General features: G+C 39.7%; 1 protein-coding gene across 1 annotated transcript; it reads right to left on the reverse strand.

Annotated features, from left to right (window-relative positions):
- Positions 1–3,156: 3,156 nt before the first annotated feature.
- On the reverse strand, positions 3,157–8,441 carry LOC138955235 (uncharacterized). The gene is made up of 4 exons (XM_070326883.1): positions 8,166–8,441; positions 7,610–7,882; positions 7,042–7,191; positions 3,157–5,736 (listed from the first exon to the last, which is right to left on the reverse strand). Exons 2-4 carry the CDS (start codon positions 7,875–7,877, stop codon positions 5,546–5,548), a joined length of 609 nt encoding a protein of 202 aa, XP_070182984.1. The 5' UTR covers positions 7,878–7,882; positions 8,166–8,441; the 3' UTR covers positions 3,157–5,545.
- Positions 8,442–13,486: the final 5,045 nt, after the last annotated feature.

Here is a 13,486-nt window from a genome sequence, read left to right on the forward strand (position 1 = left end):
ACACACACACACACACACACACACACACACACACACACACACACACACACACACACACTGCACATTATGAGTTGTAATGTTGAGTATCGGTATCCTCATATTTGTAGTTCTTTAATTGTCCATGCAATGATAATCTCGGTGTGAAACGGCAGGTCTGCAGCAAACGGTTTAAACTGAAAATTATTAACCCGGAGACGGGTTTTAGCGCAAATCATTGGGTAGTTTTTTCCCCGGTTATTTCTTTAAAAAGAATTTTACATGAACACATTCCTAAACCTACCAAAATCTGACACATTTTGCGCGCTTGAATGCATGCGTGCATCGGTGCGTGCGTGTGTGTGCGTGCTTGCTTGTGTGTGTGAGTGCTTGCATGCGTGTGTGCATGGGTGCGTGCGTGCGTGCGTGGTGTGTGTGTGTGTGTCCTCGTTACAGTCTGTACACTGAAAGGTAATCAAATTCGCATACTCAATTTTTAATTCGACTCTGGATTAGATGGAGACTTGACAGAAGATTCTACAGATTTGTAAATTACCTGCTCAACTGTTTACGATGTCTTGCTTTCTCGCGATCCATTATGCTCTCCGCTCGTCGGTCCGGTGTTCCCTCCAAGCCTTGCTCAATATGTTCTGTCTATCCAGGTAGGCAGCATACTCCTGGTCGAGTTTTTTTCATCCTTTTCTTGTATTCCGAGCATCGCTGGGCACCGGACTGTGTTTTTTGGGCCGCGGTCTTAACACTAGCGCGCCGTGCGCGAAGTTCAGAAAACGGCCTAGATGATTGGGAATTCTGGCCCATTATTATTTCTTCCTGGTCATCTCAAGAGAGTGATGAAGAACAAGCATTTGTCGATAATTAAAGCACGTAATCAATCTTCTAAAACAGTGGTTTTAATTACATAAATTTTGTTTGGATGGACAAATGACGTCGTGTGTCTAGTGTGACCTGTGACGACAAATTGTTCTGTCACACAATAATGACAATTCCTTTTTATTTCTTCTTTTCAAAAACTGTGATTATGAAGCAGTCATTTGATTTGCTTCTGACTGCTAGCCAAAAAAAAGAAAGAAATTAAAAATTTTGTGGAAAAAAAAGGAAATTTGCTAAAAAAGTGTCTAGTGTGACATTGTGACGACAAAGCTTAAATTAGCCAGAAATGGTACCAAACTTCAAAATATAGTGGTTATTTTCATTGTTTTTCCTTTTCACCGACAGTTTTTGTTCAAAACTGGTTCTTTTGTGTATCTAGTTGAACAACAACATTTTTTGGAAGCTTTTTTAAAGTTTGAGTTTTTGTGACGCAAAGAGTCACGCTAGACACGCAATTTTCAAACTTTAATAATTTCTTTAAAAAACGGACAAATGGGAAGAAAAACACACAGAACTATGTATTGGGGTTCATGCAATCATTTGGTTTAAATCCAACTGCCCAGAAAAAAAGCTTATTAGCATTTTTTCTAAAGCTATCGAGAGTACTCAAACACCTTGTCAAAATACGTCCCTAAAAAGCACTAATTTGCGTAATGAATGAGGAGCAGAATTTTAACTGTTTATAGTTAGTCTTTGGTTTTTCTCTGCGATCATCTTTATTCATTAATCTCTCAGAAAAACCAAAAGTTCCATCTGAGTGTACATTCAGTAAATAGTTACAGAACTTATAAAATACCTAGCGTACCCACAGCACCTTTTGACATTGGCTCATATAGACAATCGGAAACCACCAGACCCCATCACAAAAAGAATTCCACAATCCACCGGTGTTGATTTAAAGGCCAACAACTCGGGTGCAGCGTCTGCTGTGAAAGGAGCGGTTGCCTGCCCTGTCACATTTGGATTACAAACTAGCTCTGAAAATTAAAAATATGAAAATTATGATTAAAATTAATTTTCCGAAATCGATTAAAAAACAATTTCATCTTATTCCTTGTCGGTCCCTGATTCCAAAATCATATAGATATGATATGTTTGAATTAAAAACAAACTCAGTAAGCTAAAAAGAATAGACATACAGAATTAGAAAAGCGTGTTGTCCTGCTCAGCGCGACCACAACCGCACTATTCTGCATGGCTTGTCGATTTCACTGTCTTTGCCACGAGCGGTGGACTGACGAAACTACGAGAATGTGGTCTTGGTGAAAAAAAAGCAGTGCGTTCAGTTTCATTCTGTGAGTTCGACAGCTTGACTAAATGTTGTTATTTCGCCTTACGCGACTTAGTTCTTTCTGTCTTGCTATAATGAATTTCTTTCTTTCTTTTAATTTCTTTCTTTCTTTCTTTCTTTTTTTCTTTCTTTGATTCTCTCTCTCTCTCTCTCTCTCTCTCTCTCTCTCTCTCTCTCTCTCTCTCTCTCTCTCTCTCTCTCTCTCTCTCTCTATAATATAATGCAACTAAACATGCGCTGAATGGTTCATCAATTCATTTAAAATGTATGTGCATGTTAAACAAAATTATAATAATAATTATGCAGATCTAAATTAAGTTATGTTAAAAATTGACACTTGGAAATTGTACTTAAAATGCAGCATGACAATTTATTTTTTAAATTTTTATCTGTATATACAGTTATAATGTATCAAGTTTGATGTGATAATTCTTTGATTATATTGTTTTCTGTTCTTGTTGACCCTATATTAGGGCGAGGGCTGGATGTAAAAAAGCAATATTCTTGCTTATCTATTACCCTCGATAATAAAGATTTTGTCTTGTCTTGTCTTGTCTCTCTCTCTCTCTCTCTCTCTCTCTCTCTCTCTCTCTCTCTCTCTCTCTCTCTCTCTCTCTCTCTCTCTCTCTCTCTTTCTCTCTCTCTCTGTTGTATGTTTCGCTTTCGATTTTTATGTTGCTTACTTTGTCATTTTGTTGTTTATGTTTATTTGCTTGTTTGCTTATTTGTCGATTGTTTGCTGGTTCGTTCGTTTACTTTGTTTATTTGTCATGTTGCTTTATTTGTTTATCATTTAGTAGACATTTGTATTAGAGGTAAGGACCGGTTGTAAGAAAAGGCGTCGCCTTAAACCTCTATCCTTGAAAAATAAAGTTCCATCATCATCTCTCTCTCTCTCTCTCTCTCTCTCTCTCTCTCTCTCTCTCTCTCTCTCTCTCTCTCTCTCTCTCTCTCTCTCTCTCTCTCTCTCTCTCTCCTATCGGACACGTGACACAGTGTTCATAAGACTAATTTACTTACGTCACGTACTATACTAGTAGTACAATAAAACTGATATCTAATACCCCTTGACTGGTGGAAGAATTAAGAGGAACAAATCCGTTCAAAAATCATCACATACAAGCTAAATCATCTTACCCAAAACTGAGAAAATGGTATCGAAGGGAGATAATCTTTTTACTGTAATCCAAATGGCAATGATAACATGGTCGTTTCCCTTGTCCTGGTTTTCAGTTTAGGTGATTCCACAAGAACGTAGGCGATAGATACTATTATGGCAGTGAAAGGGTTAAAATATTAGCAAAGATACAACATTCCAAATGTAATGCTTCCGGGTTGCATAATTAATTCTTTCACATTGTTTCGCAATTGTCTGCAGAAGAAATGTGTCAGCACAATTTCAGAAAAATGTAGAGTAATTTAAGAATGGTTTCTCTTACTTACATATTATGCCATGTTGAGCATTAATTTTGTTGACACAGCATGATAATAATGCAAAAACCATGCTGAAACAATGTTTTAAATACATTTGAATAGAATGCCAGTTAGATACCTGTTTGAAAAACAAATATCAATATCACCCGGCAGTTATTTTGAAAAAGTACACATACATCAAAACGGTGTATTACAGCCCATCCCTTAGGCTTTAAACAGATTTACATTTTGGGTTGTTATTATGTCCATGTTATGAGCTGAATCAATCTAAATGTTGGCAATGCTACATATTCAGACATATTAATTAATATATCTAACTGTGTAAAGGAGATACGCATAAGCGACACCATCGAATTTATCAATCAGTTAATTAACAGCAAAGGCCAATTCTTTTACTTGTTTAGCCGACAGTCACACTTCTTGTAAACAATCAGAAACGTAAGCAGAACACTAACTTCTACTATAAAAGTAATAAATATATAACGATAGGAAGAGAAGATGAACTTTAAACACAATTACAAATAAGCACTAAAAACACAACAACAAACAAAAATACTTGGAATACAGAGAAAATAAAGTCGATCAATGCTCTACGGATAAAAAAAAATATAAATGAACACACAACAAAACAATAAATTCAACGAATCTAACAAACCAAAGCAAAAAGTAACTGCAAAAAATGAGAGAAACTAAATCAGAAGGAGAGGTAAACGATACTGTCATTGTGTATGTTCCTTTGTTGATCCGCCTTCTGCTAACGCTCTTTCAAATACAAGCAGCCATTCGTGTTTAAATAATGATTTCTTGATACATAAACAAACTTGTATGTGGTATGGACAAAATTTATCGAGAGTTATTTTTTTGTTTTAACGTTCTTTCTGTGTACAAACATTGACAGATTGGATCTTCTTTATTCAAATAGTAATTAACGTTTACTGATTTGTATGGTTAACAAGTGTTGATTCATACTTACCGTATAGTGTTTATTGTATTGTATTGTATTGTATTGTGTTGTGTTGTATTGTATTGTGCTGTGCTGTGCTGTGCTGTGCTGTGCTGTGCTGTGCTGTGCTGTGCTGTGCTGTGCTGTGTTGTGTTGTGTTGTGTTGTGTTGTGTTGTGTTGTGTTGTGTTGTGTTGTGTTGTGTTGAGTTGAGTTGAGTTGAGTTGAGTTGTGTTGTATTGTATTGTATTGTATTGTATTGTATTGCATTGCATTGCATTGTATTGTATTGTATTGTATTGTATTGTATTGTATTGTTTTCTACAATCTGGAAGAGCGGTGTAGAACAAGAGAAATCTCAAAGTGTGTGTGCCAAAACAGACACATTCTAAAAACGACTCTGTCTGGGTTTTATTGGTTGTAGAAGAATACCTATTTCCTGGAAATACTGAGGCAAACAGACCCACGTGACATTGTAGGCCAATCACTAGCAAGCGGCGTTTGTCATCACGTGGATTCCGTACCGTGCACCGATGGAATCGATGACATCGGTAAGGAATGGTCAGCTCAGTCCGATATGAGACAGTTTGGAAAAAAAAGCCGCGTAGTAGTGATCAGCAAGTGCAGAAAACATATCATTGTCAAGTTTGACAATTCACTTTTGACATGCTTTTTTGATTGTTATTCAAAGAGAAACGCAAGGATCTAATCGTTGTCAGTCATGGATTGAAAGTACTAGTAAACCGTGTCTCCTCGATCTGCGTTTGTAGGGTTTTCAATAATGCTGAACAGATCTTTCAGAATTTGGACGGAGAATTTAGTGATACATGCGCTTGTGGTGGTGGACATTACAGAGCTAATTGTTCACAGGAATGTCAGTCGCTCGCATGATTTCACTATCACGTGGGTTTGTTTGCTCCAGTACTTCCAAGGGTAAGCAACTCTTCCACAACCCATAAAACCGACAAGAGTTATTTCGTACATCGTCTATTCCCGAAATAATTATCAGGTCTACTTTGAACTCTGAACCGCTCCTCCGCCGCGCTTGGTCAGAAGCAGAAGAATACCAGCCGCCAGTTGCAGAGCAAACGTGATAATGGCTAATCCGAAGGAGTAATGGAGAGTCCGTTCCGAGAAGTTAGTGTCAAATTTCTTGTCAAAGCGAGCTCCAAAGAGGATGATGGCAACGAGCCAGCAGATACCTGAAGCAGCAAAAGATAAATAAATAAATACATACATAAATAAATAGCTCATGGATTATTAATAATTTATTAATAATTATAATAATGAACTTAACTAGTTCATGCGATAAGAAAGAAAATTATGTCACGGTGAAAAGCTATCAAACAAACACAGTCAGTAAGCAGCTTACTAAATCAATGCAGAAATATACCCCGGCTTTAAGATAGAATAAGGGGAATATTAAAACCAAACAGCCTGACTGCTTCTTCTGCACACCGGAAATGTTTCGCTGAAAACATATTTAGCAAATTAATGTAAGTGCCAGCCAAAAAAATATATTCAGAAAAAAAGAACTTTCACTAAAAGCATCAGGCATTAGTAGGTCTTATGCCAAGAACCAAAATCAATGTTTTCAATTCCTCGAGAGACCTTTTTTTCTCTCCCGACCCTGGAACGATTTTTGACCCGTAACAAATATGAAGAATCACACAACTCGATTTTGCAGATTTGACAAGAACAGTGATTCCTTTGCAACATTCATGGGAAACAGATCGCGCAATATCTGTCCAAAAGAAAGCCGCATGCGCCCTTGTAGATAAAAGCAAAAGTAACTCCAGTAAAAAAAAGAAATAAATTTTAAAAAAAGTCATCGACCTGTCGACCGTGTGTGTTTGACCTTGTCACCGGTAACATTCTTTTGTGTGCCCTGTGCGCGGTAAACGGATGTACCGTGGTTTACAAGATGTTCTACATATTTACGTCTGTTTTAACATCGTTGAAAATCCAAGACTAGTAGTGAGGCTTTTACTGTGACAACAAGAGTTTAAGATTACGAAAACAAAACAAATAGATAAGAGCAAAATCAAATAAGTGTGTATCGTTGCAGGGCACAGTTCTCAAAGTGTGTGTCGTTGCAAGGTACAGTTCAGCCAAACTAACGTGCAATAGCAGTATATTTTTGCATATGGGCCCCCGTCAAGATGTACTCTCCGAACACACTAAGACACGCACCTTGGGAGGGACAAAAGGGAGACAATGCACCTCCGCCCCCCCCCCTTTACCTCGTCAATTCCCCCTCCTCTCCTCCTCCACAACCTTTCTAGCCATCAACAACTAAATCATTGAACGACAGACAGGTCGACATTTCACCATATGACACACAATGAAAAATTCAAAACGCGAGAAAAACACGAAGACGAAAACAAGCGCAGGATAGACTCAACCCACCGGAAGACATACACTTAACTAATTCCCGTTTCAAATTACGCGGCTTTGACATAGCAAAGCATATTTTTAAAAGATATATAATTATTCACCATACTTACTGCCAAAAATATTGTTGATGGCGTTCCAGAAAGAGAGGTCTGCGTTGGACTTGCACGGAGTGACGAACATGAAGAGGACAACGAGGAAGAACCCGACGTTCAGACAGATGAAACCGAACGTTGCGAATGCTTGGAACGCACCGTACCATTCTGTGCGAAACAAAAAGATGCAAATAGTTCATGTAGGGCGATTTTATTGCTGGTGATAAAAACCAAACATGATACTGCTGGTACTCTACACATACGCACACACTCACGCGCAAGCATACACACACGCATACACATACACAGAATACACACACACACAGACACGTACACACACACAGGGACGCACGCACGCGCGCGCGCATGCACACACAAACACACACACACACAAACACTAACACACTTACACTAAAACCTACACAAACACAAACTCGCACGCACGCATCCATGCATTCACACGTACATATAAACAAACACACGCATGCATGCTCACACACACACAAACACGCACACACACAAACACGCACACACGGACACACACACACACACACACACACACACACAAAGGCGATCTAATTCTTACCAAGAAGCCAGCCGTCGGCGTGAAAGATAGTGGGCAATGGTAGTACATAAGTGAGTGATGACCGAACAAAGTTTCTGTCTTCGTTGTTCCCGATTCTCCAGACGCCATACCCGAGGTAATAGTCGTTGTTGTCTTCACCAAAAGTACGACCCCAGTTTGCGGTGCAGTAAGAGATCCAGCCAAAAAACATGGCAAAGCAGAGGAAGATGAACGCCAGCTTGGTGAAAAGGTTGGCCCCTTTGAAGCTTCCCACGAGGAATAAACCCATGATTCCTTGAAAAAAAAGTAGAAAGAAGACAAATCAGCGGAAAAAAAGAAACGAAGATGATTTGAAGTTGTTTTGGGAAGACTTGCACACACAAAGACAGAGAGAGAAAAAAGAAGACGAAGACAAACATTATATGCACATACAAGCACGCGCATTCCCCCTCCCCCCCCCCCACACACGCACATACGCACGCACGCACACACACACACACACACACACACACACACACACACACACACACACATTCGACGGATGGACGGACAGACAAAGGCAAACTGAGATCGTTACCGTTTACACTAGTCTTGCACCCTCCACTAGTTTGTTCTAGAGTATCGCCTGAAGTCGAGAACACAAATTCCGAAGACAAAGCGCAGTAAAATGTAATGTCTCCTCTCGATATCCTCTTGTCACGAGAAACAGACTGCAACCTGAACGTATGTAGGCCTACACCAAGTCTGCCAAGACACGAAGAGTGTTTTTGGTTACCTTTGTTCAGTGCGTCGCCCCAGTAAACAAAATACTGTCTCCATACTGCTTAGATTTGCCTTAACTTGTACACATTATTGTCTGCACAAAAAAGGACCCTGTCTCTTTCAGAGCATGATTGTGGCGTCGTTGACAGCCAGCGCGATCATGTAAAGCAATCCGGTTGTATTTTACAGCATGTTTCAAACACACACACAGTTTATGAATAGTTGCCAAAAAAACCCGTTTTTACTTGGGCTCAGTCTCGCCGTAGGACAACCTCACCACACAATGCTGTCTTTTTTCTCTCTTCTCCCTTTAGTCCTTGAAAGAAATTGATCGCTCCATTCAAGCATAGTAAAAAGCATTCGCGGGAGGAGTGTGATACACAGTCGAACCTGCCGTTGTGACCACCCCTACAGAGCGACCACCTGTCAACAACGAACACTCCAAAGAATTTTACACACATTTTACTGCTACATATTTCACCTTTAAAATGCGACCAACTGCCTATTGCGACCACTTTTGGTCGTTCCTTTGGGTGGTCGTTACAGACCGTGGTACGAATGTATATGCAAAGTCGATCGGCGGTGCCCATGCTGATAGAAAGTGCCCTTTGAAAGAAATCAGCCAACAGTTGATAGATAGATCGAAGCAAGGCTTGGTGTGTTATGGTAATAATCGGATCGGTCGATCGAGGTTCGGGTGCATTTTATTGATTTTCTCTTATCATGTCAAAAACTGGAATGCCTTCAACAATGACTTTAGTGGGTGTGAAACCGCATATATAATATATATACCTGAATGAAAATACAAAAGTGTCGGACAATCATTTGACACGGCGACATACAGTTAGAATTACGGGGTACGCCGCAAGTGAGTGTGTGTGTGTGTGTGTGTGTGTGTGTGTGTGTGTGTATGTGTGTGTGCGTGCTTGCGGGTGTTCGTGCGTGCGTGCGTGCGTGCGTGCATGTGTGTGTGTGTGTGTGTGTGTGCGCGCGTGCGTTCGTGCGTGCGTGCGTGTTTATGTGTATGTGTATGTGTATGTGTGTGTGTACGTGCGGGTGTGTGTGTGTGTGTGTGTGTGTGTATGTATGTGTGTGTGTGTGTGTGTGAGTGTGTGTGAGTGTGTGTGTGTATGTGTGTGTGTGTATGTGTGCATGTGTGTGTGTTTTGTGCGTGTGTGTAAGAAAGCAGGTCACGAGTCCCCCCGATAAAATCGACCCAAATTCAGAAGAGCTAAAATTCCCGTCCAGTGCGGCAATAATTTATTTTTAGAAGTCTTTCTAGCATCTTTTATAGCAGCATTACAAATGTCGCATACAATAAGCAATGCCTGATAGTGTACTTATTTCAGATGTGTTAACAAATGTTCACAAAGTTTAAAGGCATTGTGCCAATGATAGTCAAAGATGGACTCGTGTACCAAAAGCGATGACTATCAGGGCGAGGAAGAGTGTGGTACCATTTTCAAATATAAGACAGAATTTTTTTCCATACTGTGTGGTCCTGATTTTGTTGTTTAGGTTTTCATGAAATGATTGTACATAATTATTTCTCCTGGAGTAGATTAGTGCTAGTGTTTTCTAAGTCTGTTCTAAACGTACCACTACTTTAATTTATCATTCTTGATAAGTTAATTTGATTTGATTTGATTTGATTTGATTTGATGGACCGGAGATGCATTGTGACACCTCTTTCTTTCAACCATGGGCACGCGGGGCAGACTTTGTATATTATTCCAGCGTCGCGGACGACGCTGGTATCTGCGGTCGGGAAAGACTTGCCACAGGCTAGGAGAATAGTCTCCAAGCCAAAGCAATTGAATTTGCCACAGGGCACCGCCATGAGCAAAGCTCTCCAAGCCAAAACAATTTCAAAGCTGGGAAAAAAATTTACAATTTACCCGAAACGATTAAACGCAGCTTTCGGGTGTTTTTTTTTTAATCTAAGATGTACATAAATATACCACTCCGACCATAAGGAAACAAACAAACAAACAAACAAAATAAGACCGAGAAGAGCCGATCGAGTCAATCCGAGACTAACCGAGATAACCCACGTACGGCTGTTCCAGGCAAGCGAAGGCCAGCGGTAAAAATAGCCAGCGGGGCGATATTTCAGGTCGCAGCGCGCGGCGGCTCACTGGAGGAATGTTTGAAAACTATCTGTGCTCGACTGCGAGCAGACCACAGGCACATTAACACCCAATAAAGTTTGGAGTTGTACTGGCAGAGCGCGAATGCAAATTCTTGTAGGCAAACACAGACGCAACATAGCATATACAGACAATAACACCCCCAACACTTCAACAGCATATGAAAGGAATAAAAATAATGCCGCAAATCGCGCACAATACACCAGTTACAAAAACAAGGAGTACCCAAAGCGGCGTGCAGAAACTAAACTGACTCGGAGAGAAGAAACATTTATCCCCGAGTACGCAGTACTAGGGTCCTGCAGACTTTAATTGTGTGTATCCCCGAGTACGCAGTACTAGGGTCCTGCAGACTTTAATTGTGTGTCTGTTCGTCTCGACTTAACAGCTTATTGCTGGGAAACTACTGGGCGCAGTTCGTTCAAAAGTTGATACACTAACTTGATAATAGGTCCGATTGATCGTATTAAAACTTCATAATGTTACCTGGGACCTAAATGCGAAATAAATCACAAAAGCCACTCTTAACGGCGGGCGCGATTCGCGGTGGGATAGAACAGCCGTTCGGCTGATAAACCGCCCAGCCAGCGACACCACACCAGGCTTTGCGTGCTTTGCGTGCGTGTACCACTGCGCGAGGACTATAGGCATTTGAGTTCACTGGCGATTGTCAGATTTGTTGGCTTGGAGGAAAGCGTTTCCGACTATGGCCAAAGAGATCCGGGTTCGATTCCCGGCATGGGCGGTCTATTTTTTTTATTTTTATTCTTGTTTACTATTGTTTATTATGAACGTTTTAATGTTTTATTTTACTGTAATAATTATTTTAATTGTGTAAAATAAAATTTTTTTTTAATTTTTTTAATTTTTTTTTATTAATCCAAGTGATCCTGGTGGAAAGCGATTCGTCTATGGCCAAAGTGATCGTGGTTCGATTCCCGGCATGGGCGGTCTATTTTATTTTTTTTTAATTCTTGTTTACTATTGTTTATTATGAACGTTTTAATGTTTTATTTTACTCTAATAGTTTTTTTAATTGTGTAAAATAAATTAAAATTTTTTTTTTTTAAATCCAAGTGATCCGGGTTCGATTCCCGGCATGGGCGGTCTTTTTTTTTTAATTCTTGTTTATTATTGTTTATTATGGACGTTTTAATGTTTTATTTTACTGTAATAATTTTTTTAATTGTGTAAAAAAAATTTTTTTTTATTTTTTTAAATCCACGTGCACAAGACAAAAACTTTCATACTGGGGGAGCGAGCCACTCTGAAGAGTACTCGGGTCCAGCGCCAGCGTTTTTTATCACACGATGTGGATAACAAACATTAAAATAAAACAGATAAGTCAAGCAAAAAATAAACACAAATATCGAAAACACAATAAACAAAGGTAAAGAAAACAAGTCGCGTAAGGCGAAAATACAATATTTAGTCAAGTAGCTGTCGAACTCACAGAATGAAACTGAACGCAATGCCATTTTTCAGCAAGACCGTATATACTCGTAGCATCGTCAGTCCACCGCTCATGGCAAAGGCAGTGAAATTGACAAGAAGAGCGGGGTAGTAGTTGCGCTAAGAAGGATAGCACGCTTTTCTGTACCTCTCTTTGTTTTAACTTTCTGAGCGTGTTTTTAATCAAAACATATCATATCTATATGTTTTTGGAATCAGGAACCGACAAGGAATAAGATGAAAGTGTTTTTAAATTGATTTGGACAATTTAATTTTGATAATAATTTTTATATATTTAATTTTCAGAGCTTGTTTTTAATCCGAATATAACATATTTATATGTTTTTGGAATCAGCAAATGATGGAGAATAAGATAAACGTAAATTTGGATCGTTTTATAAATTTTTATTTTTTTTTACGATTTTCAGATTTTTAATGACCAAAGTCATTAATTAATTTTTTAAGCCACCAAGCTGAAATGCAATACCGAAGTCCGGGCTTTGTCGAAGATTACTTGACCAAAATTTCAACCAATTTGGTTGAAAAATGAGGGCGTGACAGTGCCGCCTCAACTTTCACGAAAAGCCGGATATGACGTCATCAAAGACATTTATCAAAAAAATGAAAAAAACGTTCGGGGATTTCATACCCAGGAACTCTCATGTCAAATTTCATAAAGATCGGTCCAGTAGTTTAGTCTGAATCGCTCTACACACACACACACACACACACACACACACACACACAGACACACGCACATACACCACGACCCTCGTTTCGATTCCCCCTCGATGTTAAAATATTTAGTCAAAACTTGACTAAATATAACAAAAAGAGATGCTTGCCGACAGTCAGTGTGTGTGTGCGTGGTTTGTGCGTCAGCGGGGTGTGTGTGTGTGTGTGCGTGCGCGTGCATGCGTGCGTAGGCTACGTTCTTGCGTGTGTGCGTTCGAATGAGAAAGAAGAGGATTGAAGAATGAGGTCACGCTATCTGTCACATGAATACATATACACACACTGAAGGCTACCTCGGACACGAACACTTGAGAAGGCATAAAACGACCTGTGGCGATGTCGGGCGCAAAGTAAGAATCCGGGGCAGAGTTGGAATAATCGGGATTTCCCGAAACCTCATTTGATTTCCAACAAAGCGCCGCATTTCCGGAAACGAGCTGCCTCGTTCTAGAAATGGCAACCCTTCGACTGGCACAAAAAAGTATACCATTTTCACAGGTCATGAATAAGGTATATGTAAAAGTAAGGTATTATTCATCGGAAGTCTTGAATTGGGGGGGGGGGGGGGGGGGGGGGGTGTACACTGTGTAACAATTCTCTCAGTGACACTCAGCGCATGCAGCTAGCTAGTTGCTGCTGTCTCGATCTATTTTGAACACAATGATTTTTTTTCTCAGAGTAGAGTATTAGTTTGTTACATCAGGCTGAAATCATCTTTAATTTGAATCAACATTTTGCAACAATCAATCACATCAATATAGCGCACAGACTTGCACATCACATTTTAAGAGCCTAGATT

Source organism: Littorina saxatilis, unplaced genomic scaffold, assembly GCF_037325665.1.
Source record: "Littorina saxatilis isolate snail1 unplaced genomic scaffold, US_GU_Lsax_2.0 scaffold_1277, whole genome shotgun sequence".
Taxonomy (NCBI): Eukaryota; Metazoa; Mollusca; class Gastropoda; order Littorinimorpha; family Littorinidae; genus Littorina; species Littorina saxatilis.

Excerpts from the sequence above, each read along its gene's own strand:
- LOC138955235 (XM_070326883.1), bottom strand. The coding sequence starts at position 7,877 with ATGGGTTTATTCCTCGTGGGAAGCTTCAAAGGGGCCAACCTTTTCACC. Across the intron at positions 7,192-7,609 it reads CGCCGACGGCTGGCTTCTTG|AATGGTACGGTGCGTTCCAA; the intron begins GTAAGAATTAGA and ends TGTTTCGCACAG. Across the intron at positions 5,737-7,041 it reads CATCAACAATATTTTTGGCA|GTATCTGCTGGCTCGTTGCC; the intron begins GTAAGTATGGTG and ends TTGCTGCTTCAG.